Source organism: Diadema antillarum, unplaced genomic scaffold (genome assembly GCF_040938485.1).
Source record: "Diadema antillarum isolate AM-2024a unplaced genomic scaffold, OU_Dant_1.0 scf00000140, whole genome shotgun sequence".
Classification (NCBI taxonomy): Eukaryota; Metazoa; Echinodermata; class Echinoidea; order Diadematoida; family Diadematidae; genus Diadema; species Diadema antillarum.
The window spans coordinates 846,648-873,980 of NW_027271029.1; the positions used below are offsets into that span (position 1 = coordinate 846,648).

The following is a 27,333-nucleotide window of genomic DNA, read 5'->3' on the forward strand; positions in this document are numbered from 1 at the left end:
GGTGAGTTTTATGTTTGGCTTAGCGTGCAGATATTTCATGGGAGCAATAATGTCGCAGGAGCAAATGGACCAAACTTTCAAACCTCCCTTTTTGTTTAGACTCTATTTCAAATAGTAATTTGATCAGTTAGTGAGAAAGTTCATGTTACATTATAGAATCTAGTGTGGTGTTTGTTTTCATTTTTCTTTATACCAATTAATAATCCTCCTTTAATGTCGTGCACACGGCATTAAAGTATACGTGTTCTATATAGCATTTGCGTTCACTGCCGGTGATACATGCGCGCACCTGGTGCTCCAGAGGCTCTACATTTTGATGGTACACAAAGCTATACTTGACAGAAATACCCAATTTATAGCCGTTTACATTTTCCCCTGATATAAGTTGTTTGTATATTTTAATTGATTTTTTTTCCAAAAACCATAATTCCCCCAAATCGTCAAACGAATCGTTGAATTCCAATTCTGATACTAAAAAAAAAAAAAAAAAAAAAAAATATATATATATATATATATATATATATATATACTTGTCAAAGAGATTTTTCTCCTTCGGGGAAAATCTCTTTGATAATCTTGTCCACCTCTTGATCATAACACACAGTGACGCATAGGCGCAAAGAAAAAAAAATCGATTTGAAAGATTTTATAGTCCCTATACACACAATCCATCCATTTACATTAGTTAGTATTTTCTAACTTTTTTTTACAAAATGTTTTGCAAATACTATGCCAAACTTGCACCAGATCGTGGCATTTCAATGCAAAAAAAAAAAACAAAACAAAACAAAATGGAAAAACTCCTTCGTGTTGTATATGTCTATAGAGGGAATGCCCGGTTCACCCCTCACCAGACACAACAGATACCAATACACGTGTATTCACCAATCACATTTTCCTTGAATATTTATTTTCTTTCATTTTTATGACAATTTTCAAAATGATAAATTCTAGTAGAAAAAGCAAAAGCTATCATATAGCTCGTGTAGGAGGGGATCTTCTGCCCTCCCCGCTTGCGTGTTCCCCAGAATTATCGCTATTTATCACTATTTGCCACGCTTCAAAAAAAAAAGCGCTTTGGTAATTCTTGACATTCAAATTACTACCAGAGTATCACAGCATTAGATAAAGGAGATTTGACTTTCTACCATGAAAGTCTGGATTTCAAGGTCACAAGGAATTTTGAATTCCTGGGATTGGTTCGAGAAGATATACCTGGTAGTTATGGTTGTTTAAAGTTTGTTTTGTTTTGTTTTGTTTTTGTTTTTGTTTTTGTTTTTGTTTTTGTTTTTGTTTTTGTTTTGTTTTTTGTCAGTGTTATAACATATTATTCACAGTGATACAAAAAAAATCTCCGGGGCCAGCGTTGTGTTAAATGCTATACGGTATTACACTCATTATAAGAAGATAAGTGGTACGGCATACAAACAAAATAATCATACTATCTGAACTATATGAGAGGTCATAATCATGTAAAAGGATGACGAATCATTGAAATAAAGAAATAGTGTGAACAGGGGACAAAACTCATAATGGGTATCAGAATGATGATCGATGCCCTGTATAGGAGGTGAGATGGCGCTGTTTCCCATCACACATTATCCTGTGAGTTTCCTGCACCCACGAGTATACGGATATACTGGTAAGTTTCGAACTTGATGATAATACTATAACCGCAGTGATGGCGGGCCCAGAGGAGGGGGTAGCACCTCTCTTTATTTTTTTGTTTACAATTAAAGAGAATAAAAAGGGGCATGCGCCCCCTTTAATTTGTAAAGGCGCCTCCCCTTTTACGGAATTCCTGGATCCACCCCTGCTACAATGTGCTGTGTGTGAATTCTCTGTTGCTTGGATTGTCTGTGGGTGAAGGGAGGGGAAGAGGAAGGATCAAGTTGTCTGTCTAACGGTCAAACGGTCAGTTTTATTCTGTCTGTCTGTCTGTTTGTTTGTTTGTCTGTCTGTCTGTCTGTCTGCACGCTGTCTCTCCCGCCTCCCCCTCTCCCCTCCCCCTCCAGTGAGTTTTCAGTTGCCTTTAAAGTTAAATACCTTAAAACGCTTTCAAATGAATATCAATGAATATAGCATATTCTTGACATAGAGAAATGTAAATGTTTGTGAATTGTTTATGTTTAAATATTTGAATAATTTACTCCCATCAGCTTCTTTTCATGAGTTTTTCAAACTGAATAGTTATACTATATTCATTCTTATCATATACTCGTACGGGTACTTCTCAAAATTGTCATAATTATATAGTAAATCCCAAGTTACATTAATTGCTCAAAAATCCATAAGACATAATGGACAAGATCTTTTGAACATATCCTTCCAGTCCCTATGTTAGATCATGTAAAACGTTATATTCTTTTAAGACAAGATTGAAAGTTATGCTACTGTCAGACTACAATTTGTGAACATCGATTTTGTTTTGTTTTGATCAGATTTTTACCCGTGAAGTAGATTTAAAACTACAATAAACAATAAGTATACACAATGTTTCCGTGTCTACCATTTCATTTTATCATCATCACCATCACTATCGCCATCATCTTCATCTTCATGATCACATTTTATTTTTTATTTCTTCTCATCATCACCCTTTCATCATAATCATAACTTGCTATATTCTTAGTATTTATACGTACTGGAATATGAAACCTGAGTGCATTATATATAGCATGCTTAGATTTTTCTCCATTCTTTTAAACTAAACACATCACATTTAAACATATAGGTTTCATGGGGTGCTGTTCGTTATTCCGAAGGTTCGCTATTCCGAAGGTTCGTTATTCCGAAGGGTCGTTAATCCGAAACACGCAAATTCCCTATACCCAGAGGTTCGTTAATCCGAAAATGAAAAAGGGTTCGTTAATCCGAAAATTTGTGGCGTTATTCCGAAGGTTCGTTATTCCGAAGATTGGTTAATCCGAAAACGAAATTCGGAACAATGAACCTTCGGAATAACGAATCTTAGGAATAAAGAGCCTTCGGAATAACGAACCTTCGGAATAACGAGCTGTAACCGGTTTCATGGGCTGCCGCGTTTTCAAGTTTTCAAGCATCCGCTTATAGTGGCAGTCCTTCTACATAATTTCTTAGGTAATTGTGTGAAAATCTGGTAAGTACAATATATTTTAGTAATGGAATCAATGTACACGTTTTTCCTCCTTTGAATTAATGTTTTCTAAAATTTTACGAAAAGAATTGTGATTCATATGTTGAAAAAAATAAATCAAATCAAATCAAAATATTACAGATATGCTTTTAGCGTGATAAATTACCTGTTTGATATTTTCATTACACCGTATTGTACGTGAAGAATTTGAATGCAAGAACATTATAAAGCACCATATTTTTTAAAGTTGTCATTTTTTATAGTAAGGACATCATCAAATATTGGAAGAATAATAATCTTTCGATGATATACTGCGCCGGTTACTAAGAAAAGTTAGCTTCATGTTCAGTGAGCTAAGCTGCTAAAAACAACAACAACAACAACAACAACAACAACAACAACAACAACAAAGCAAATAAGAAAATGTGGAATATTTCGATTATATCTTCTAAAATATTCCCTCTTATGTAGCAAGTGACTGAAGTGAGGTATCACCAGAATGTCTTATTTTGCTCCTTTCATGTCTTATTTTGCTCTTTTCACATCTTATAAGTCCTATAATAGATGCGAAGTTTATGTAGTGTGCTGATACATTAGATAGTGATTGACCAGTGTTTTAAACGTTTGAAAAAGGTACTTAACCCGTTGACCAAACTCTTCGATAATTTGACGATATAATTATATATAAATTATGTAATATATAATAATATACATGATTGTATTCTAATTATGTTCTTAATTTTTCAATACTTTCAATCTCAAGTTGATAATTGCGATCGTTGTGTTTCCTTTCTTTATAATATTGTTTAAGTTGCTGAAATCTAGTTGAAATTCTTATTGTGCATTAAAGGAAAATGGTGAAGAAGAGAAAACTAACAATCAATATTATTCATCTGTAATATATCATTCATTGTAATATTATGACATCATATAACAATCAAACCTGCCTCAGCGGCCACCTGAATTATACGGCCGCTAAAATAAATTCCCACATACCACATCTTATAACTTATTTATAGAGAGAGAGGGGGGGGGGTGGGAGGAGAACCTGAAAAATACTCAAAGTTAAATTCCCGTAGGCCTGCTGCATGAGGTCACAAAAATATTACTTGCACACACGATTATTAATGGTTAGCATAAATGGGAGCATTCCGTAACCGACTAACGGTTGATCACTGTGACTAGTCTTGTTCTTCATATTTGTTATGTGCTTGTAAATATCTGTAAATAAACTGCATTATAAATGTAAATAACACCGTCTGCAAGAATCTTGAGCTTATTGAAGGAGAAGGAGAAGGAGAAGGAGATTTTATGTATCCTTTCTGTGGACTGGGTACTGAGGTCGGTGTACTCTTTTTTTGAAGAGTACGCCCTCTACGGTACGCTACCAGAAGAAGTCGTGCGGCGGCGCGCGGCGGCGGTACATGGTACGCGGTAACGTAATTAATTTTCGAATGGAGAATTCCAGTGTTTACCTTCTTCGAACAGTAGGGCATTTGTATGCTAACACTTTCTCTGATGGTAAGATCCTTTTGTTCTAAAATCAATTAGTTAATTGTACTTAATGATCACGTACTTCATACTTCATGTTCCCTTATTTTAGGAATCCGTGTCATAGAGTGCAAACGGTCGATTTGCACAAACAAGCAAGTGTGAATAGTGTATTCAAGTGCAGCACTCAGTGGCAGTGCACTGTGCAATGCAGTGCATATACATGCAGTGTGAATGGTAGCCAATATTAAAACCTGCCTAACATAAACGTTAACGTTTAGTAGACCGATAAATCTGCCTCTTGTTCGGTGGCCTCTTGAGTCTTGTTAACTGTACGGTCGTTACTCTCTGTATGTAGACTGTATGTAGACTGTAGTGTATGATTGAGGGTATGGTATGGAGGGTAATTGTCGGTGCGAGATATTACCCTAAATTCGAGCAATGCCAATTTCACGGTTTCACGGTATCACGGTTGAAAAGCTCCATCCGGAACATCACTCAACGTTGATAGCGGTCTGTGAGGGAATGGTATCTAATCGAGCTGTATGCTCTTTAGCTTTTGTTTGAATATCATTGAGTCCTTGATGGAAATTAATGAGTGGGGGAGGGAGTTCCAATCTTTGGCAGATTTGGGGAAAAAAGACTGTTTGAAGCAGTTGGTCTTGCTAAAAGGAACCTCAAGGGAGAGCGGGTGAGATCTTCTTGTAGACTCAGAGGGGTCTCGTTTCTTAAATTCCAAGTAATCCGTAATGGGGTGATCTACATTGTTGTGGATCATCTTGTGCATCATGACCTGCCTGTTGATGAATCTTCTATGTTGGAGGGGTGGGAGTTGGAGGGATGCAAGCATGGCTGTGACAGAGCTTTCACGTTTATAATCATTAAGGATGAACCGTGCCGCTCGTCTTTGGACAGCTTCAACTTTCTGTATATTGCTCTTGGTATGTGGATCCCATACTGAACTGCAGTATTCAATATGGGGACGGACAAGACTTTTGAAAGCTTGGATTTTCACTTTAGGAGGGGCTGATCCCAGGTTGCGACGTAGAAAACCAATCATACCGTTAGCTTTAGATACTGCGTGGTCCACGTGAGTATTCCACTTCATGTCAGATTGACATGAAGTGGAATTGACAATGCTCGCGCTCGTGATGCTTGCGAATTTGGGCTCGAGTAAATTGCCTAGAATTCTATAGAACTCTAGTACAGTCAGTAGTCTTTACTATAGGCCCTATATCACTCGGGCACTGCGGGTTATATGGTTGGACCTATTCATCGACCGCCTAATTTTTATTTGCTTGATAAGAATATTTAAAGAAAGGGATGGTAGGACCTAGTACAGTACAGTACTGAGTAGTAGAGTCTAACAATTAACGCCAATAACGGTTAGGCCTATTGGTGGAGATGAGAATTGGGTTTTTAACTTTTTGCGAGATACCTGGTATGGTAAGGGTACCACCTATCGGCAGGGTACCTTGCCATCGGCACCCTGCGTATCATGGCTGTTTGCGTATAGAACGAAAAGGTACGCATGGGATTAAGTGTCATTAGCTATATAAAAACAATAAATATGAAGAAACAAAAATCAAATACAAAAACAAACTAACAAACCAAACTAAACACGTTTCAATTACACATCCGCTCAGTAACGACGCATTGCTGTGAAATTCACATGTATTACCTATATGGAGGGGAGGGGGTGCCGATCGCTAGGTGCCCTTTTAAGCTGCGCGAAGAAAAGGGATTGCATGCACTAAAATTGCGCTATTTTAAAACGGAGCTTCATAATCAACGAGACGGTCACGACATTCAAAACTGCAGTATTTATGGCATGTTTGAGATAAAAATTAAGCGAATTTGTTTTATACTTTTGGAATAAACAAGCTACAGATTCTTAGGATGACGATAGGTGGTACCCCCAATGCTAGTTGTACCAAGAAAAATGACATGATATAGTACAGAGTATACCATTTAAAGAGGAATTCAAAGCTTATTTGATGAAAATCGGGTTTGGAATGACTGAAACACGCAAAAGCAAAGTAAAACAAAGTGATTGTAAACAAGTGTGGGTCCCACACTTTATTGGAATCGCTCTTTTTGGACATTTCGGCCATTTCAAAACCAATTTTCATCAAATAAACTTTGAATTCCTCATAGCATTACATGGTCTTTCATATTTCATAAGAGGTTTCTCATCTCACCAAAAAGTGTTAGAAACCTGAAATTGGGTCTCAACCAAAACTGTACCATCCCTTTAACACTGAAATTTATTTAAAAACTTGACCTACGTGATTGAGAAAATCCAGCACTATCAAATGCCGTTTTTCCCTTTCCAATTCAAAGTTTCAGTGCGAAAATATCACCGTCGAACTTGCGTAGCCTCTTTTCAGCTCCCCGCAATGCCGCTCCTTTTTTAGATCGACCACTGTTTTTGCATTTAATGCACACAAACCGAGTTGTATTGAACACCGTGTTGTACGAAGCTTTTCAGAAAATGCATTGACATTACATTACGATTCGGTTAAAAAATTCATTCGACATTTTGTCCTTGATTTAAACCATTAATGAACAGTGAATTTTCGCGTTTTCCCACACATCCTCATCAACAGTCAAAGCCAATACATTTTAATAAGCTCTGCGCGCAGTGCAGTGCGCACTAAGCGTTCTGTGCGCTAAAAAACTGCGCGGTCGGTTTCAAAAAGGGTGGTCGATGTGTAGTAGAGCTACCATACAGCATGTGTTCTCTGCTGTGTGCATGTGTGTGAGATTTCACATTTGGGTGCTGTGTGCATGTGTGTGAGATTTTGCATTGAGATGCAGTGTGTTTATTAATGTGAGTGTGCATAATGAAAGCACTTAACGTTAGACCTACACTTTCACTATAGGCCTACCTCATATGTTTGCTCTAACGGCTATTTAGTATTAAACGCCCTTTCCTGCGGGGCGTGATTGAGAAGAGACAAACGGGGTGCTATGCATTGGCACACAATGGAACGCAAGCAGTGCAGTGGTAAACTTTCGTCCTTTATTCATTAATCATGATTTTAAATCATAAATGAATGAACGCTGCGTTATTATCTCAAGCAGGGGATACAACCAAATTAACTTATCGCAGAGGACATTAATTATGTCCACTGCCTTGGCGAAATTAATTCTGTGAAATAATGAAAAAAAAATCCAAAATCTTATCCGGATTCGGCAGTTTGTTGTGTTTATATCGTCTACACAGTCACCGATAGACACCTTCAGATATATTCTGATAGAAAACACATGTGGAATTACACCGTACCCTGTATGTTCTTTCACATAGCTCCATGATTGCCATCACGATGTGAAGAATCATAGAAGGTATGGTGGTATTCTGGAAAGGCACACATTCTGATTAGGATATAAATGTACTCTGTATTACTTTATAGTCGTGTCTAACAACTCCTTGTGGATATTTGCAGCCCTTAGGTCGGATCCACCTTGGTGCCCACAATGAGTCACACCAAGTCCAGGAGCTCGAGGGAGGCCATCCCAGCGGGTCCCCTGGATGTTCGGGATGCCTTCTTCACAAGTCTCCTCCTGCTTGGGTTTGATTGTGAGGAAATGGAAACAAAGTACTACACACCATTCTCAAAGTAAGTCGCAGAAGACACCATACATTTGTGCTATGTATGTAGTATCATTTGTCCTTTCAGACGTACTGTATAAGCTGTTATTTTTAGCAAGGGTTTAATTTTCGCGAATTTCGCGAATCACTTTTGAACCGTGAATTTAACAACATGCGAAAATGTTGCCATGCGCTAGATTTCAATTCGCGAAAACAACATCTCGTGAAAATGTCCGAGACCGCCTCATTTGCAAAAATATCTGTACGCGAAAATAACAGCTTTATACAGTACCTGGTATGTGTACTACTTGGCACTACCTTATTACTGTGGTGAACAAAATAATGAAATAGAGGCAAAATGCAGTGTGCATGACTGTATTATTTTTCAGATGTATGTCCTTCATATTTTTTCATGACACATTACTCTACTGTTTCAATATCTAGAGTTGTACGTACAAACAAGATTTACTTTCCATTAGAGGTATAAACTCAAAGAACTGCTGCAAGCTTTGAATGCATCCATCTTGCTTGGTTATTGATTGCAGCAACTACAATGTATATGTGGAACAGTCATGCATTATGTCTTTATCGTCTTGATTGTAAACCATGTGCAATATAAGCATACAAAGAACACAGAATGAATAAATCATAAATATGATTGTTAATGCTTATTGTCATTCCAGAGACATGTTTGCCCTTCCCAATAAAAAGTGCTTTGAAGTGGTGATGCATTTCCTGTTTCACAAGTTGAACCCAGCCATGGCCCAGGACAAGTTCAGGTAGATATGACATTTTATCTGTATCTATATTTGAAGAAATATCCCCATCCCCCTCCCCCTCACCAATCTACTGCACCACTTGCAGGATTCGTACATTGTACAAGTCTTGGAGAGTGCTTGGAATTTTACTTTGGACTGCTGTAAACATTGAGTGTTTAATTGATGCTGGAAAATTTGTTTGAAGTTAATGCTCCACTGAACTTGAATATAAGTGGTATTACGGGGTATGAAAATACGTAGGGAAGATAGAGGTACATGTAATGGAATGCACACAAATGCTCTCTTTCATGAATTATAAAGAAGTACTTTAAAACGTTGATCTTGATGTTATCATATCACTGAAATGCTGAATGATGTGATGGGAAGCTTTACATTAGAGAGTCTGTAGCTGTGTCTTGATCTTTATTGTCAGGATGGTTCCATATTGCAAATATCTACTGGTAGGTTACCCTTCAGTCTTGTGCAGTCTGCATTAGATTGTTTATGAGGAATTACAAAGTGTATAAAAAATTATTACAAGGACTGTAAGTGTAACCAGCAACCAAGAACAGATATAGACAATATTCACTGAAATGCTTTCAGGTCGGTCTCTAATGAGTTGTGCATGTTTATCCATAATTATAGGTATTGCTGGCCAATATTTGACAAGAAGCAAGAGCAGAATTTTCGGAAAGTGATCTACAATTGGCTGGCAGAAGTCAAGGTAATGTTAATGTGTTGGCAATAAGTGAACTCATTTTTAACATTCAAATTTGTCATGTGTGATAAACATTTCTGTTTATGCTCTGCCTTCTATGTACAACGTATGCCATATTTCATCTGTGTAATTGTCATCCATGTTTATGAGAGTTTCAAACTTCTATGTGCCTGATTGTAGTTTAATCTGTCAAGGCCTAGATTAATTTTACTCCAGAAATTGTCACATTTTTCTCATAAAATTGGCAGCTCTGATTGTTACTGAATGTTTTGTAGTAGACGAAGAGTAGATAGAACTGGTAAAATTCATAAAGTCTACAAAACACACACACACACACACACACACAAAAGATGTTAAAATTTACCAATTTTTAGACAGGAACACAAACTTAGTTTTCTAGTACAGTGTATTGCCAATTTAAGGACCGGTTTTAAGGTTACCTATTACTCGACTTGAAAATTCTTCAACTCTTAAGTAAAACAGTGATGTAGTTCAACCAAAATAGCTCAAAATTTAAGGTTAATATTTTGTTTTCTCCCTAATGAAGTACTAGCAATGACTAATGAAAATTGTAATGAGAAGATATGACAGTCACCACAGAAATGAATTATAATTTCTGTAACTTTGTTGGATATCACAATTTTGAACAGAAATTGTATAGATAAAAGAGTAATTCCAGGAACACTTGATATATTTCTCTTCGTTAGAAAGAGGACGGAGACTGTTTCCTGCCAAGAATCGTTCCCTCACTCTTCCTCTCACCGGGAGGAGACAAGTTCTACAACCTCCTGCTGCATTTTAGTCGCTACGTCATGCACAAAACAATCCTTGGTGAAAATGGTAAAGATTTTGTTTGTTTTGTTTGTTTTTGTTTCCATGCTAATTGTAATTTGATTCTGACTTGCAGTAATGTGTTGTTGTATTCTTCTGTGAATTTTATGCTTTCTGCTGGTATGGATTTTGTCGACTATATTGTTTGTTTGGTCAGTTTTCTTTCTCTTTTAGGTACTATGTGTAGTTTAGGGCCATTATGTCAGAAGTTAGATTTCTTTTTTGCATCGGTCAATGTCTCCTGGTATTCTTGACAAATGAGAGTAAGATGCAGTGTGTGTTACATGCAAATAGCCTCTTGTCTATCAAATTTGTAAAAGTTTTACTATTTATTTTGTTTGGTTTGGTTTGATGGGGGGGGGGGGTAGATAAAGAATACATAAAGGTGGTTAGTGGGGATGGTTTGATAGTAGATTCCTTGATTATTTCAAGAGAGTAAAACGGCATCCTGAAATGTATAAAGTTATACAGTGGAATCTGGGCCCCATCTTCTATAGTGATTTTACAGATTATTCAGGCTGCATTAATTGCAGCTAATATGGCTGTCGCAGGGAAGCAACCCATCACTTTTCAGTTGTTACTGCAGTGGCTTGCTGTTATGGCTACAGCCATTATTTACAACAAACATCTTTGTGAAATGGGCTGCCAAAGTGAGATGATAAGTCACGTCATCACCTATTGCCAAATGCAGGAGCCAAGGAGCGCGAGTTGCTCCTCTACCCAGAGGTCCCGGCCAAGAAGCCCCACCTCGTGGGCTTGGTGGGGCGGGGCCTGCAGGCCAGCTGTGTGCGGCACCGGAACTCCTTCCTGGCTCAGCTGCAGCAAGATCTGATCCTCCAGGAGCAGTGGAGTGCCTATGCAAAGTATGTGACCCTTTGGTTACTCTGTCTCGTTTAGCATCATAACTTAAATGGCAACTAGAAAAGCACTCTGAGAGTGCAGACCTCTGCCAAGCAGCTAATTTCCACCAATGATCTTGTTCTTCCATAGAGATCAGTGATTTCCACCCATACGTATGCATGCTAAAATTCGCCCGAATTCCCAATATTGAAGCCTTTTGTTACGTCATCAATCCTCAGCTGCACGGCGCGCCTCACAATTAGAGCACGTGCTTTAGTGTGCATAAAAACCTCAAAAATGTGCAGCTTGAACTCCCTTAAGTTTATTGACCTAACCTGCCAAAATATTGAAAATCCTTCATAAAATCCATAAAAGTTTCCAGATCACTACCAAAAGTTAATCATCTGTTCCTTGTTTCATTTTCAACCTTTCCTGCAAGTTTCATCTAAATCCGTTCCCAACCTCTTGAGTTACTTTGCACACAGACAAACAAACGGTAACAAAAACATAACCTCCTCCCTTGGCGGAGGTTATGACACTCTCCTCCCTATTGAATGTGACTGCAATAAAAGGAGTGGAGTCATGTCACAGTGGAACTTTGATTACAAGGCAGTGCTCTTTTCAAAGTCAGGCATGTGTTGATTTTTTGGTTCGTTTTGAATAGCCAGCTGAAGGTCATGTTGTAAGATGCGGCCCATGGGTTTGGAATAAGATTTGATATCTGAAAGGGAGTTCAAGGTTATAACCCTCACTTTTAGGTTGCTTTAGGTAGCAGTTGACATATCATGATTTATATGTTATAAAATATTATTGCATACATATGATATTTTGCGAAATAACTACCTGCATTGCTAGGCCTTATTTGCAAAAGACTGTTGTGGTCTTGAACAGAAATGGGCTTTGTACTGTTGTGCAAACTAACAGCCAGTCAATGTTGCAACATATCAGAGCAAGTCACCTCCTGGTGCTGAATAGATTAAAATCACTTATTGTGACCGATTTCTTTCTCCAAACATGCAAATATCTGTTTGTTTACCCAGCCAACTTCTGCTAGTGCAATGCACACACTGAATTAAAAAAAAAAAAAGAAATGCAAGTGCATACACGCATTAATTGTGGCCTGATTTATTTTCACTAACCTATCCGTGGCTCACCTCAAAGGGAGCTAGTGTCGGACTACAGGCGTCTGACCAAGCAGGTGCGCGAACTGGAGCAGCAGATTCGGCAGGAGGAGGCGCTGCTGATGGAGCAGGCCCAGGTCAGAGGGAGCCCTTCGCTTAGCAAGCGCCGCCGCTCGGGAGCACTGCTGGAGGCGGAGTGGGATACGATGGCTATCAAGAGGACACAGCGAGTCCAGAAGGTGAGGCCAACTTCACTCAAAGGGAAGCTTCACCCATGTTTGAATTGATTCATAGAATCAAATCACACATTGAAAAATATAAAAGTTTATCATCACAATTAGACAAAATGTTAAAGGCACAATTAATCAACAGCACTATCCATTTAGATCAGGCAATGATGTTGAAACTTTGGAACTCTTCCATTGCTTTGCACATATGTGCACTTTACTATAATCAAATGTTCTTTTCTGCAGGGAGTTTGTTGTTTGATTACAAGTTAGCAATGTTTTTTGTTTGATTACAAGTTAGCAATGTTTTCTTGTTTTGTTCTTGTTTCACATTTAAATCATGTGTAAAGCTTGAATTATCTTGCACTGCAATTGATATTCAGAATAAATTTGCAAAACCTCTTAGAGAGATACCATCGTACTGTTTCTTCTCGCCGAATTTGCATTTGCCACACTGGAATTCGTTGCTAAGATGAGGACTGCAACCTTGTGCTTCAACCAAGTGGATACAAAATCTGAGCGAACCATTTCAGAGTGGCTGAAACTCTTTCTCCAAATTCCATCCTCAGGTGCGGGACATGTGGACGACAGTTGGGAAGTGCCTTACGAACCAGCGGCACGAGCGGGATGTGGTGGAGTCAATCTTGGAGGGCGCGGCCAGTCGGTACCGCGTTGATGGCTCCGAGCTGAATGTCCAGGTGCCGGAGATGCTACTCCGAGAGTGCCATAAAGAAATAGAAAAGGTCAGAAAACAAGTGGAAGAGCATAATACATAGTATATTTCACTGTGTTTTCATTTTTGTGAATATCACAAGTGGACCAATATTTGCGAAATCAAGGGTATTGTTTACCACTGGGGCAGTGATTTTAAAAGTATTCAAGTTATCACATTTGATCCATATGTGTAGTTCAGTTGTATCACAAAACATTTTACCATATGAAAAATTGGCAATAAAGCCTAAAATGTAAGGAGATATTACTATTTTTCTCAGTAAACATAACTGAAGATGATTTATTCTAGAAACAATTTTATCATAACTATTGTTCAAATTTTGTATATTTAATTATACTTGATATCGATTATAATGATTAAATTTTCTACATTGACTGTTTATATCCCAAACTCACATTTTAGAATTATTTTGTAGCACTTAAGCTGGGTTTGTGTTTCATCTGCAAATGGTAAATAATGCCTTTAATAAGTTGTGAAAATATTACCTAAGGTAACATGTATGCATTGCATTCAGTCTCCAAGGTGGGAAAGTGGTAACTTTTCTCTTGAAGAGGGGTCGCCATTCTCTCTCATTCCATCAGTGTGGTTCGCTATAGTGAATACAACCTCTTGCGAAATTGCCTTACAAGTCCCAATTCATGAAACGTGTGGGGTATACTGTAGATTGACAAGGAGGAGCACACCTCCATTGGATATTGCTGGAGTGTAGATTTATTGGCAGGCATTTGCTACATTCAACATAACTGGGCAGACCACTTGGTAAAAACCATCACTCTGTGCCAGACTGATCATATCATTGTTCATCTCAAGGCTGATAAAAACTATCTGAAATTTTCAAAGGGAAGTTCTTTACATGTCAAGATGTAGTTATCCTATGGTATGTGAGTTTTTGTCTGTTTCTTGGTTCATCTGTTTAAAGGAAAGTAAAAAATGTCATATATTTTTGTTGGACTTCCTCAATGTTTGTGAATGAAATTATAGCAGGACAGTTAGATATCATCCTCTTGTTATTCCACACGGACACTTAATAGTGTAGATTATAAGAACGAGGAAATGCCACATTTGTAAATTTGGTTATATGTACTGCATACAAATGTATTTTCTTTGCTTTTTTTTTCAATATATTCGCATATTTAAACAACAAGATGTATTTGTGGGGAATAGATATCATTTGATTATACTTTTGTCTTTGCTCCTGTTACAGGGAAGTGGGAATATGTGATTGAAATATGTATATAAATCAGCTATTTCTCTCTTTTTTCTTTTTTTTCAAATTTGGTTCTGTTAAAACACTGTGATAGTTTCTTGCTTTTGGTTTTCTTCAAATGCAGCGAAACGTTGGCAACACGTACCAAGGCGGGAAGTTGAATTTGGTGTCCCTTGTTCAACTCTGGAACCTGTCACTCAGACTGTACTTGGAGAAGCTCCATCAAGGTAAGCATTGTCCTTTGGAGAACAGGATAGAGTCATGCAGTAATGTCTTGCTGTTCCTAGTCCCCACCCCCTTTCATTTCGTAGGGCTGAGTATAGAATGTTGCCTTTAGGGGATTCCTTTCGAGAGAAACTAATTCAGCTATGTTCTTAATGGTTGCTTATACAAGTGACCAATTTTCTTGGTCACATGGACTAGCATTTAATGATACCAATAAAAATGAGGATGATTGTTCATGACATTCACAAAATAATTTTGCATGCCATGTTGGCTAAAAGGTACTTACTGTCTGAGTGAAAGCATTATTTGGGGGTTGGCCATTACATGTGTGTTTAATTTCTGTCACAGATTGTAATTATGCAAGACAAAGAGAGTCAGATTTCATGTGAATGTGTGTTCCATATCTTAGCACCACTTGAACACATGATATTTTGTCATGATCCTTATTTACGCTCAAGTAGGAGCAAAGCTTTCCTGTTCTCCTCTTTTCCCCAGAATAAACCAGGGCTGTAAGTCACAAAACAATCATATAAAATGTTGTTGTACTTCTGACCCAACTTCTATGTGACTGTGTATGTTTGCTATGTTTTTGCAATTAATATACAGTGGACTCCCATTATAACGAAGCCCTCGGGACCAGCAATTTTCTTTCTTTATATTGAAATTTCGTTATAACCGTACAAATAAACAATAAAAACATAGAACAAATAATGTTGGGGCCTGAATTTTCATTTTGTTGTAACCGGAATTTCGTGATAACTGTGTTCATTATAACGGGAGTGCAGTGTATGTAATATTTATTGTATGCCTCCCCCACAGCTCCCATTGCTGACTGTGACAGCATTCAGCCCAGTGTCGTGACTCACGTGCACACCCACCATGCACATTTAACCAACCTCCAGGCCCTAAGGTATATTTGACTTGACAAGCATCGTAAGACACAGCTCTTTTTTTTGAATTTTTGAAAGCGGGTCCATGCCATGTCGCCATTTAGAGAGGCAAGAGGTATTTAACAATATTTAGCCATCATATTTGTCCTCTCTGCTTTAAGGAAATGTAAACCTACAACAGTAGATGTGATTTGGATGAAATTTAGAAATGGAATGTAAGAAACGTCATTTAACATTGAGAAATGTTACCTGGTACTTCAGTTTTCATTTTTGTTTTATAGTATTAGTGGTAACCCTTTCATGCTGCATGACAGTGTATTCCAACTTCATCTTTAACTCCAAATGTAAACACTTTCTCTCTCATTGTCTGGTACTGACCTCTTATTACAAGGATCATACATGCATATTACAGATTAGAACAAATTTGTTGCATCAGGAATTACTTTTCTTTAACAGCTATTAATCAGTATGTAACTAATATGTGTGAATGGCTCCTTGTTACTGTGGGTTTGTGTATAGGTGACAAATGCTGCCGAAGCAAATTTAAAACAGTTGAATTGCCCTCTGTTTCTGTGACTCATATACATAAAATAATCAATGTGGAACGAAGATGTGTGAATGCCATTTGTAAACGTTATCTTTAACAGGGGAGATAACCAAAGGCTAATGAAATTCAAATTGGTCAGATCCAGCGGAATGCATGAGAACATGTAGCAGGTGGCTGTCATAGACAAGTGACCATTATAGACAGGTTTGAATGTTACCCCCCCCCCCCCCCCAAGGCTGATTCTCCAAGTTGTCTCTCCTGCACCCCAGGTCATCCATGAGCAGAGAAGTACTGCCATCCATCAAGTCGTCCATCAAATCACTGAACCAGCAGCTGCAGGTGGGCAGGGATGTTCCCACCCGGGATAGCAGCCCCAGAGGTCCAAGGAGTCATGTAAGTTGGTCTCATTGTCACCAGCAGCTGCAACCTCTCCTTTCTTTTTCCATCCTGACTGTTCAGTTGGGTTGGGTGGGAGTTTAGTTGACTTGACGTTTGATTAATGTGAATTTAATGCTATGGAAGCAATGTTGTACCTGTGAGAGAGCAACCAAATAACCAATGTTTGTTTCGGGGTTTTTTTTTTCTTCTTTTTTTTTTTTTTTTTTTTTTTTTTTTGAAGGATTAGGCAATGAGGATAAAGTGTATTTAATGAGGGCGCTACCACTACTTCCTCCATACTAGAACTAGAGACCTCTCCAGCATGCTCTTTAACAGGTGGCTTCTGGATCATGAAAATAAAATTCTGATATCCTACATGAAGAGATTGCCACAAATGGCTAGTAGACAATGAAAAGTAAATTCTGATAGTCTACATGAAGACTCTGCCGTACTTCCTAAAACAGCTGATCATGACAATGACGTTGTACTCTCTAGTCTTTGTATTCTCTGTGTCTAGTGTATTTGTGTGTGTGTGTGTGTGTGTGTGTGCTTTTCACCTATGTTTGCCTTTGCAGAGTGAGATACAATAGATATATTCTGAGTGTTTTGAATTTTGCATATGGTTGATATGTTTTTACAGCAGAATAAAGAAATTGAATGGGGGAAAAAAACGCCCCATAATCATTTGTAACGTCCACTAAGTTACACTACACCAAAGCAATCAGGTTCAAATTGTTGCAGGTCCCTCTGTTAGTTGCTCATGATGTTGTCATTAATATCAGAGATGGCAATCTGTAAATTGTGATCATTTTGGGGGGTTTCTTTTTTTTCTCCCTCTAACATCACAGTTTTTAGAGCAAGGCCTGTGGTTGCTACCGGCAACCCCTCCAGTATCGTTTGAACCGGCCAGTGTGGCTCAAGCTGGCATCGACACGCCCACCAGACCAATCTCGGGGTCACTTGGGAAGACCTCTCCCACAGGTACACAAAGACTTGAGTCCAAAAAAGAAATCCTTCCCTCAAAGAGTTACTCTGCTCTGTGCTCATCCTTTTGCTAAATTCTTGTAAATTTCACACTTTTCGTAATGCAGAAAATGTGAATTCAAGGACTGGAGAAGTTTTGTTAGCAATGATGACCTTTGTTTTGAAGGATAAGAAGTATACTGCATCATAGACCATCATTATATTCTCTTATGTGCCAACCAATGGCAATGTCTTAGAGCAATTACATATTGTCCACAAATGCAATAGTTTTACTGTCTGTTTGGTTGTTTGTTTGTTTTTTCTATATTGGTCATTCTGTTACAGTTAGCTTGTATTTGGATTGGAGTGTCTGTTGAAAGGGGAAAATTGACCCCAGTAAAAAGTTTTTCAATGAAATTAGTGAAGTAGAAGTAAGAGCTCAGTTCGCAATATGTATGTTCTGTATCCATTGCAACACGTTAAACCACTGTAATTATGAAGATCATCTGTTCCACAAATGAAAAATTATTATTTGAAATTTGTGACAAGTCACAAGTCACATGCAAAATGAAAAAGGATGAGAAATGTTATTTGAGTAGCGTAATGCACACTGATGCAGATGTTGAGGAATATGAGTGTAAATACAGTGTCTCACAGACACCCTATGATGTACTCTATCCTCTACCTGCTGCAGTGGACACTCCCGAGGCAGTGTCCACCCTGCTCCATACTGTGGACCGAGCCGTCCAGCAGCAGGGCAGTCTGGCTCAAGGGACACCGACCTCCGCCCTCAAGCTCCTTAGAGACCAGATCAACAGGTGCGGATCTGCAAGAGAGAATCTATATCAAGTGATCCATGCAGCTTCTTTTTTGCTTGTTTTTGTGTATTGTTGTTGGTAACATTATGTTGGGGTATTTTATCATCTTCAGGGAGATGGCTCCAATTGCAAAACCATATGTCTACCAGATACAGCAATGGGAGTTTAGATTACTGTAAAAGTGGAAATTTTCGCGGTGTTGAAATTTTCGCACATTTCGCGCAACCAGAAACTAGCGCGAAAATAAAAGCATGCGAATGTTTTTGCTTGCCATATGTTCCTGTACGTGATGTCTTGATTCCGCGGAATTAAAAACACGCGAAACTCTTCCATGCCCGGCCAAGCGCGAAAAATTAGTCGCGCGAAAATATCCACTTTTACAGTATTAGTTTTCATCAACTGTATGAGAAGGTAAAAGCACAAACATTGTTTCCGGCAATCTTTATAAGGTAGATTCTCCAGAAGTCTCAAAACTGGGTTTCTATGTGTCCCTTTGCATCAAAAGAAGTACAACTGAGGAACAGTCTGTAATTTACCATATGTTGTGTTTTCTTCTCCCTTCAACAATGCTCATCCACTTTGGGGTTGACTTGTGATTTTTCCAAGAAAAAAAAAATCCAATCACAAAATAATCAGACAGTCATTTGTCATTACCTCAGGTGGTGCTAGTGAATGTATGCTTTGTAGTATCACTCCATTTTTGGATGCTAATTTGTCTTTGGTTCCTTTCTTTTTGTTTGAATGGTCAGGCCTTCCAAACTACCCAAGCCCATCCTCCATGAAGCAAGCCAGAAAACTGACCGGCGGCGAATCAAGTCTGCCCCTGCTAAGGCGGGGGGTAGCGGGACCGAAGAAATGTTCCTGCATGTGGAAGATACACTCAAGGTATGGCATGTGCTTGGGATTCTCTATTTGTATGTATGTATGAAGGTCATGGTATTTGCATTTCTCTGTTTGTCTGATAACTCAGTGTGTCTTCCCAACATATGTACACTGGTAGTCCATTCAGCAATAAACTGATCAAGATTTTGAGCTGTGATATGATCTGATCAGTACACACACACACACACACACACACACACACACACACACACAAAGCTATTGATTAGTTGCATTGTAGAATGCCACAGCATATCAGACATGATGTTGTATTTTTGTAGTCTCCATGAACAGTACCATTACCCACAAACTCTTGTATACTTGACGTTGAGATTCATATCCGTAACTTACTGCAAATTCATTTGGAGTTATAACTTGTTGTACCGTAAAAGCTGTTATTTTAGCGTACAGATATTTTGCAAATGAAGAGGTCACAGACATTTTCTTGAGATGTTGTTTTCGCGATATGACACTAAGGCTATTGTATATGCACTATTGCCTGTCTCTTCACTCTGCCACTTTGCTGTATGTACTCAGTATACAACTGAGTGCACAAAGATAATGATGCAATCAAAATCATGTGGAGATATTGTTGCGTCTTAAATTCGTAGTCCATCAGTGATTCACGAAATTAGAGGAAATTAAACACTCACCAAACTGACAGCTCTTACAATAGCTTGAGTGAGCTTTTGCACTCATTCACCATGCAGAGTACAGTGTTCATCACTTGGTATCCATCTTTTGGAAATTGTTTCACATTTTCATCACCCTCTTGTTTATTTTTGACTGGTTTATCGATAGCAAGAAGAAACGCACCGAACAGAGACTTCCCACGGGAGCCCCAGCTCATCTTCAAGCATGCGTGGCCCAGAAAATGGTTGGACTCAACCCCGTAAAGCGGCCAAGGAGAGTCGTACGGCGCCCTCACGGAACTCCAAGGCTACTCTAATGAGGTCTACACCGAGGCAGAGTGCAAGGAGAGTAGGAGGACTGGTAAGGCGCTTATCATTCCTTAATTTTTTGTTTACATTTTTTGGTCAGCCCTTGTTGCAGGAGTGCTGCCTTAACCCTTACTTGATTTCAGTTGATTGTCAGTGACATCAAATTTCTTTTTTTTAGCCTTCCAAATGTCATTTTCATCTCTCTTTTTTTTTTCACTAAGCAGCAGAAATGTATATGTTTTCGTTAATTTACTGTAAAAGTGGAATTTTTTGCAGTATTGACATTTTTGTCGCATATCGCGCAACCCAGAAACTAGTGTGAAAATAAAAGCATGCATATGTTTCTGCCTCGATTTCACGGAATTACAAACACGCAAATCTCATCTTACCACTCTGAGCGCGAAAATTACTCACATGAAAATATCCATTTTTACAGAACTTGCTTATTTAATCATTCTCTTCATTTTCTCTATTTCTCCTCCCAGCATGGGGCATCAAAGTCAAGTAAGAAGCAGTCAACCCCATCCTCTTCTTCCCAAGTCGACATGTCTCCACTGGCCAAGCCAGTGGATGTCCCCACAAGCTCATCAGTGTCCAGGGCCCATGAGATGCTCATTGATCAGGTAAATGAACAACTGAGTTTAAAGGGAAGGTCCATCCTGATATGTTGCTTTGTGTGAAAACAGAAAAATCAGACCAATTGATCAGTTGAATATTAGACACAAGAAAGTGATGAACTGTTCAAGTTTAGAGAGCAAGACAAATAGACATCTGTACAGTCCGACATCAATTATCTGACCATCTCTTATCCATACTTTTCTATCATCCTGACACGTTAACGCAGTGTAGACCAAAAAAAGGGGGGGGGGGAAGTAATTTCAATCTCAATTAAAACTCTTACAAATTCTAATGATTTACCTATGATATTCCCAATGTGAACATGTTATGGATTTTACATGAAAATGTTTTCAATTTTATTTAAAAAAAAGGGACTGTAATTCTAAGTAGGCCAGCATAGATTACACTGCTGTTGCAGTGCATGCTACCCACTCAGCTACAACCGAGTCATTTCTCCCATATCTGGCCAAAACGCTTATCAGGACGGGCGCCAGTCCGGACTGTATTGATTTGGTTAGGATAGTCATACTTCAAGGCATTGTAGAAAAGCTTTAAAAAGGTACTTGAAACAGCTTGACAGAAGAGAGTTACTTCAAAATCCATTCTTGAGAAGTACTGGTAGTCAGGTGGGTAATATGAGAGGAGTAAGATCTTGAGATCATGAAACCAAAAACTTTGACTTCACACAAGAGCGAAGGTAGGGATGTGAAAATAGGTGTATGAGCTTTGCTTCTGTAAGTGCTTTTCAATGTGAAAATTGTTGATTCTGAACGCAGATTTCATGGTGTGATTTTTTGTTTATATACATGTTACTTCTTTCATCTGCATCTAATGTTCCCTGTCATGCTAAGGCCTTCTTTAATAAAGACTTGCAAGAAAGCAAATATTTATGTAGTCAACTCTGTATGAATTGACTTCATGTTATTTGAATTTCACTAAAGCCTAAGGAAATGATGAAGCTCAATTATGAAAGTCGTGAGTTAATAGCATGATGAAAGTGAATTGTTGCCAAAGTCATGGCATTTTCCCCGTTCCCAATAAAATTTAACCCATGCCGACTTGTCTGTATTTTTTGCTTTGTTTTCTACATGTCTTCCAAATTGTAAATGACCGCACAACATTTATTACCTCAAACCCCTCAACCTCAGATTGCTGATGCAGTTGTTGGAGCTGCGAATGGGTCACCGGAATTCAAGGGCCTGATGGACACGCCCCCATCCATGTCCATGGACCATGGGAAATCCCCCGTTCCCCTTGCTGTGGAAGATCCCTTGTCCGAACTTGGTATGTGGTGCTTATCATGAGGCCTTCCGTAGACATTTGATGATTGGTATTAAATGTTGGCATAGGAAGTCATTTCCCTAATCTGTGGGATTTGGCTACAATAGACCTTTTTTGTGTGTTTTTGTTTTGTTTTTCTTTCTCAGTGCTGTTAGAATGTTCTCACTATCATGTTCAACAATAAAAGAATAAGATGTGATGGAAGTCTTTGATGGTTGTTCTGTGCCTCTGATATGATTATCAACACTCAAAGGGATGAGGTTTACTTTTGTGGTTTCAAAATATATACATAAGCATCCTCTTTTACTCCATTTTTTTTTCCACATGAGAGGTTACACAAATTGCAAACTTACACTCTACTTACTGCATTCAAATTTTAAAGCGGACATTGATTACATTTATTAATTTTGCTGTTAGAAAGAATTTTGTGTGGTGATTTTCTTGTTTCACGATTTTGGTAATTTCAGATCAAAGTGCCTTCGTCACAAGAGATAAGCTTTGCCATTCGCCAGTCTCAGTTTCGTCACATCACACGACACGTAGGACTCCCATGGTCACAGACTCTACCAAATTGAATGGAGAAAGTCCAGTCACATCAAAACAAACCGAACGAGATGCCTTCATTACGAGAGACAAGCTGCGTCATTCCCCAGCCTCAGTTCTAACACAGCACACCACACAAGGGACTTCCACTAAAGCAAACTCTGCGTTAGGTGAAGAAAGCATCATTCCCTCAAAACAGACCGAAAGGGATGCATTCATCACGAAAGACAAACTTCACCATTCCCCCGTCTCTCTCCCATCGGAGCATTTATCACAGAGGAAACCCGGGAGTGCCGGCTCCGGGTCAAGGGTGGGGCAATCAACCGACACTCCTGTGCATGACAAAATGGGCTCTCCTCTGGACACAGACGAGCAACTTCTGACAGGAATGGAGAGCCTGGTCAATGGGGACAGTGAGTCACCCGTCGGCAGCCTGATTAATTTGGGCGCGTCATCACTGGCACAAAAAGAGTTTTATGATGGGAAGCAAACTGACACACACGGCGTTGAACTGAGAGATCTCAGCTTCCGGCTTGCAGGGGGTTTAAGTCTACACCACGGGACGCCACCAGAGGGGAGACACACGCCCAATATCAATAACTCGGCTTCCCTGCTCGACACTGGGTCTCCGTTTTACTTGGACACTGACAGTTTTAATTCATCTCCACTTGGCAACATGGGTAGTGAACCATCATTTGATGGTTTAGGCAGCAACACTCCGGCAAAAGTCACCACCCCTCTGGGGCTCATAGAGATGGACCAGCAGCTGACAGAGATATTTGGCACCAGAACGCCACAGCTCCCTGGAAGGTTGCGAGGCAGAGTTAGCAGTGCCTCACCAACTTTCATATTAAACAGAGATTCTGCAGGTAACGGTATATCACCGAGTGTTGACAGAGTGAAGGCAAACCTTGATCTTGGCTCCTCACCACTCTCAGAAGAACTGCCCAACGTTCTGCACGGAGACATGTTCAGTGGTGGCTATGAAAGCAAGGGGTCCGATGAGATCAAAGCAAAACTTCCTGTCAGGGAGAATGTACAAAAGTCGGGCATCATGTCCTCTCGCAAGGATTCGGCACCACCCAAGAAGCATGGGAGCAATGGCTCCCAGAAATCGGTGACTTTTTCGGATCACGTAGATGAGCACAACATCAGCTCGCGCAGCCTTGCAGATGGCTCTTTCGTTGGCGGAGAGGTCTTTGATGACGACGGGACAGCCACTCCATTGGGGATGCACTCTGCCAGTGAATCCAGCCATACGTTACCCACATCACTAACCAATGGGTCGACCACTGCACCCTCACCTTCACTGGACGGGAGCAAACTCCCCGACACCTATGTCAGCCCCTTGCCCAATGGGAAAGTGGAGGGGAATGTCTTCAGCCTGGATGATCCCTTGGAGGACGACCAGGACTCCCTCTTGGAATCGTCAGTCAGGATAGAAGACCTCCTTGTTCACGTTTCTCCCGCCATTACACCCTCTGCCACACCCAATCTCCGTGGAAGCCGGATGTCGTCCAGCCGTCTTTCGGCTGCCTCCCCTGGTTCCGCCTCCAGGTCAGCCTCCAAGCCCACCTATCTCCTCTCCCCACATCTGAACGATAGCTTGGGGCTATCACTCCCTGCGGACACCTCTGGTCTCTCTCTGGACAACGAGGGCCTCCTTTCCATGCATGATGCATCCATCTTAAAGGACAGATCAAACTCTCAGCTTATCACACCAGACAGGAAAGCTACACCAAATTTGAAGTCTTCGCAGCTTTTAAAGCCACACAGCATTCAGAACTCGCCTAAATCGGCACTGGATTTCGACATATTAGGTGAGATGCTGCAATATCTTATTTTCCAGAAGTGACCTCTGTGTGAGAGGTTGTTTTTTTTTTTTTCACACAGTACTAACAAACATGTTGCCACTCACAATAGGCACTGCAGTACTTTAATCATATGGAATGAAGAATGCTGACATTGACTTAAAGAAAAAAAAAAGAGAAATTAGGCATTGAAAATATCCCCAAATTGCAGACATCTTGATTTTTGCTTATAGAGCAAGGATTAAAATGTATCAGCATTCTTGTAGTGAACATATTTGTATGTAAGAGTATTGAACATGGTTGAACATGTTATCAAATGAGGAGCTTTTTGGTAATATGTATAAACTGAACATCAGAACAATCTATTTAATCCACACCTATTGTAAAGAAAAGACAGTTTTTCCTGTTCAAGGCAATTTAATATTCTGTTTTCAAGTCAGTATTCGCATTAAGTGTTTCATAGCAGTCCTTCGGGCACGAGATTGATCTATGAAAAATTCCAAGTACAGTTGCGCTGTATATTACTCAAAATTACATTCTTTGTCAATTTAAATCATATCGAGCCCAGGAATTAAATGGAAAATGAGACAGCACAATTTGTGAAGGCACAGTAGCATATCATTTATTTATCCACTCATTTTTGGTTTGTTTTCCTTTTTCTATCTCTTTTTCCCTCAAACATTGTGACAGATGAAGACGAGTCTGTTCTTCTTCCTTCCTCTCCCTACGGACAGTCACCGCTGGCTAACCCACCGACAGCAGCATTGGGGCAGCTGATAGACTTCTAGTTTGTTGCCCCATCACTCGTGTGTGTGTGTGTGTTTGTGTGTGTGTGTGTTTGTGTGTGCATATGCCTGTCTTGTTGGTTTTGTGGGTGTCTGTGTGTGTTTTGTGCATGTCATAACTTCTCCTTGCGCAATACACTAGTAGTCTACAAGTTCTTTGAGCAAATGCTCTCTCATGTATTTTTTTAGATAGTGCTGTGGCTGCTTTCTTTTTCCCTTCTGTATCTAAGAGGGAAACAACCCAATGTGGTGTAGAGACAAGATATATATAACATGTATAGTATATGAAATAAGTTTTTTAATGAATGTTACACAAAAATCCATCTATCTAAAGATAGACTGTACATACTTTATGCTTTGCTTTGTAATAATGATGAATAAGGTGCCATGTGTTTGTTAATGTTATGTTTTTTAAATCACGATGAATTTTGACTGCCTTTGTATGTTGGGCCAGCCAGAAGCAAACCATGCAAGGCGTGATTAAAGGTTGTTGTGAAAGTTGTACGGTGGCAACTCTGCCTGAAACTGAAAGTGGTACAAAATGATCTGTTCCAGCAATTGATGAGCCAGTGTGAACATGTAGTAAATTGACAGAAAAGTGAAAGTGCCACATGTGCAGAGGAAAACACATAGTATCAGATTTCTTTTGTGAAAATCAAAGAATGATCAAAGTTTCCCCAACTCTGCTGGAGGCTTCCTAAAACTTTGATATCTCTTCATGTTTTGATAGGAGAACTTAAATATCTCTCCCATTTAGGAATAATTCCTACTCACTGGGATGCACAGAACATGCGAATTTCTTCTCTTTAGATTTCTCCTGATTTTGATGGGCGAGTGTTGGCAGCCCTGTGAGCGTGTAATACAGTGGACTGCCGTTATAACAAAGTCCTCGGGACCGGCAGTTTTCTTTCGTCATATCGAAATTTCTTTATAACCAAACAGATAAACAATAAAAACATAGGGAGTGGATAATGTTGCGGCCTGAATTTTTACTTCGTTGTAACCGGAATTTCGTTATAACGTTGTTCGTTATGATGGGAGTGCGCTGTACATGCATGTTTCTTCAGAAGCAAGAGAGGGGTCTAAACAACATCAAATGTTGACAAGACAGTTGTTTAGAAGAGGCAGTACAGTGCACTCCTGTTATATCGAACACGGATATAACAAAATGCTCATTACAACGAAGTAAAAATTGTGGTCAAAAGATTATCATCTATGCACATTTACATACTTAACTTTTGGGCTATAATAAAAATTTGATATAAATAAAGAAAACCGCTGGTCCTGAAGACTTTGTTAGAACGGAAGTGCACTCTATTATTGATGTTCAGGGGGTTTTGACTCCTATGTCACTTGTGGAAAGTGTGTCTCGTGCCATTTTTCAGGCACAGGGAATTCTTAAAAGTCGTCAACCATACGGATGAGGTCATCAGCCAGTGGCTGTGATTTCTGTTACATGTAATACTGAAAATCTGCCATGTCTGAATGATGTCTGCATTAAAAAAAAGAAGAAAAAAAATTGGATTCAAAAAAAATTTAATGATACATTTTTCCAAACTTAAAGAGGAGCAGTTACGTGGGGGAAAAATATCATGAAAGTTACAGAAAAGTTGTTGCTTTTGCTGAAATCTTGTCTATTTGTAAGACCTGAAATTACTTCTCTGTTTATTTCCATCGCTATACAAATTGTAATACACCTATAGTTTTCATCTTTTAATGCCACACCCCCAAGCTAATGTATGACATTGCTGAACTAAGTCCTTAATTTATGAATTTTCTGAAAAGTTAATGAGCATGTTCTGGAGTATATTTTTATAGTTGTGCAGGAATCTGTCTCACACTCAAAGATTTGCCTGTGGTAAAGTTGGATGCTCTCTGAAATACTCAGATGTTGAAAATGTGACAAAACTGCGGTCCATCTATTTAACAGAGAGATAAGGCCCTTTACCAGTATGTGAGAAGACACAAAGAAAAAGCCTTCAAAGTGCAAGTGCCTCAAATACAGTAGCATGAAGTGC

At 39.2% G+C, this 27,333-nt stretch overlaps 1 protein-coding gene across 1 annotated transcript; it reads left to right on the top strand.

The window, feature by feature from the left end:
• The first annotated feature begins 761 nt into the window (after positions 1-761).
• On the top strand, positions 762-25,397 carry LOC139721232 (uncharacterized). Its single transcript, XM_071632553.1, has 19 exons — positions 762-807; positions 8,130-8,229; positions 8,885-8,980; positions 9,605-9,683; positions 10,385-10,517; positions 11,200-11,371; positions 12,510-12,708; positions 13,266-13,439; positions 14,761-14,863; positions 15,681-15,771; positions 16,568-16,691; positions 17,525-17,657; positions 18,334-18,457; positions 19,207-19,342; positions 20,138-20,329; positions 20,763-20,900; positions 22,044-22,179; positions 22,644-24,539; positions 25,221-25,397. The coding sequence occupies exons 1-19, from the start codon at positions 762-764 to the stop codon at positions 25,316-25,318; spliced, it is 4,170 nt and encodes a 1,389-aa protein (XP_071488654.1). The 3' UTR covers positions 25,319-25,397.
• The last annotated feature ends 1,936 nt before the right edge of the window (positions 25,398-27,333 follow it).

What these genes read in the sequence shown, in the direction of transcription:
- LOC139721232 (XM_071632553.1), top strand. Translation starts at nt 762, where the DNA reads ATGCAAAAAAAAAAAACAAAACAAAACAAAATGGAAAAACTCCTTC. An exon ending in TGGGAAGACCTCTCCCACAG is followed by an intron (nt 17,658 to 18,333) that starts GTACACAAAGAC and finishes TACCTGCTGCAG; the next exon opens with TGGACACTCCCGAGGCAGTG. An exon ending in CTTAGAGACCAGATCAACAG is followed by an intron (nt 18,458 to 19,206) that starts GTGCGGATCTGC and finishes TTGAATGGTCAG; the next exon opens with GCCTTCCAAACTACCCAAGC.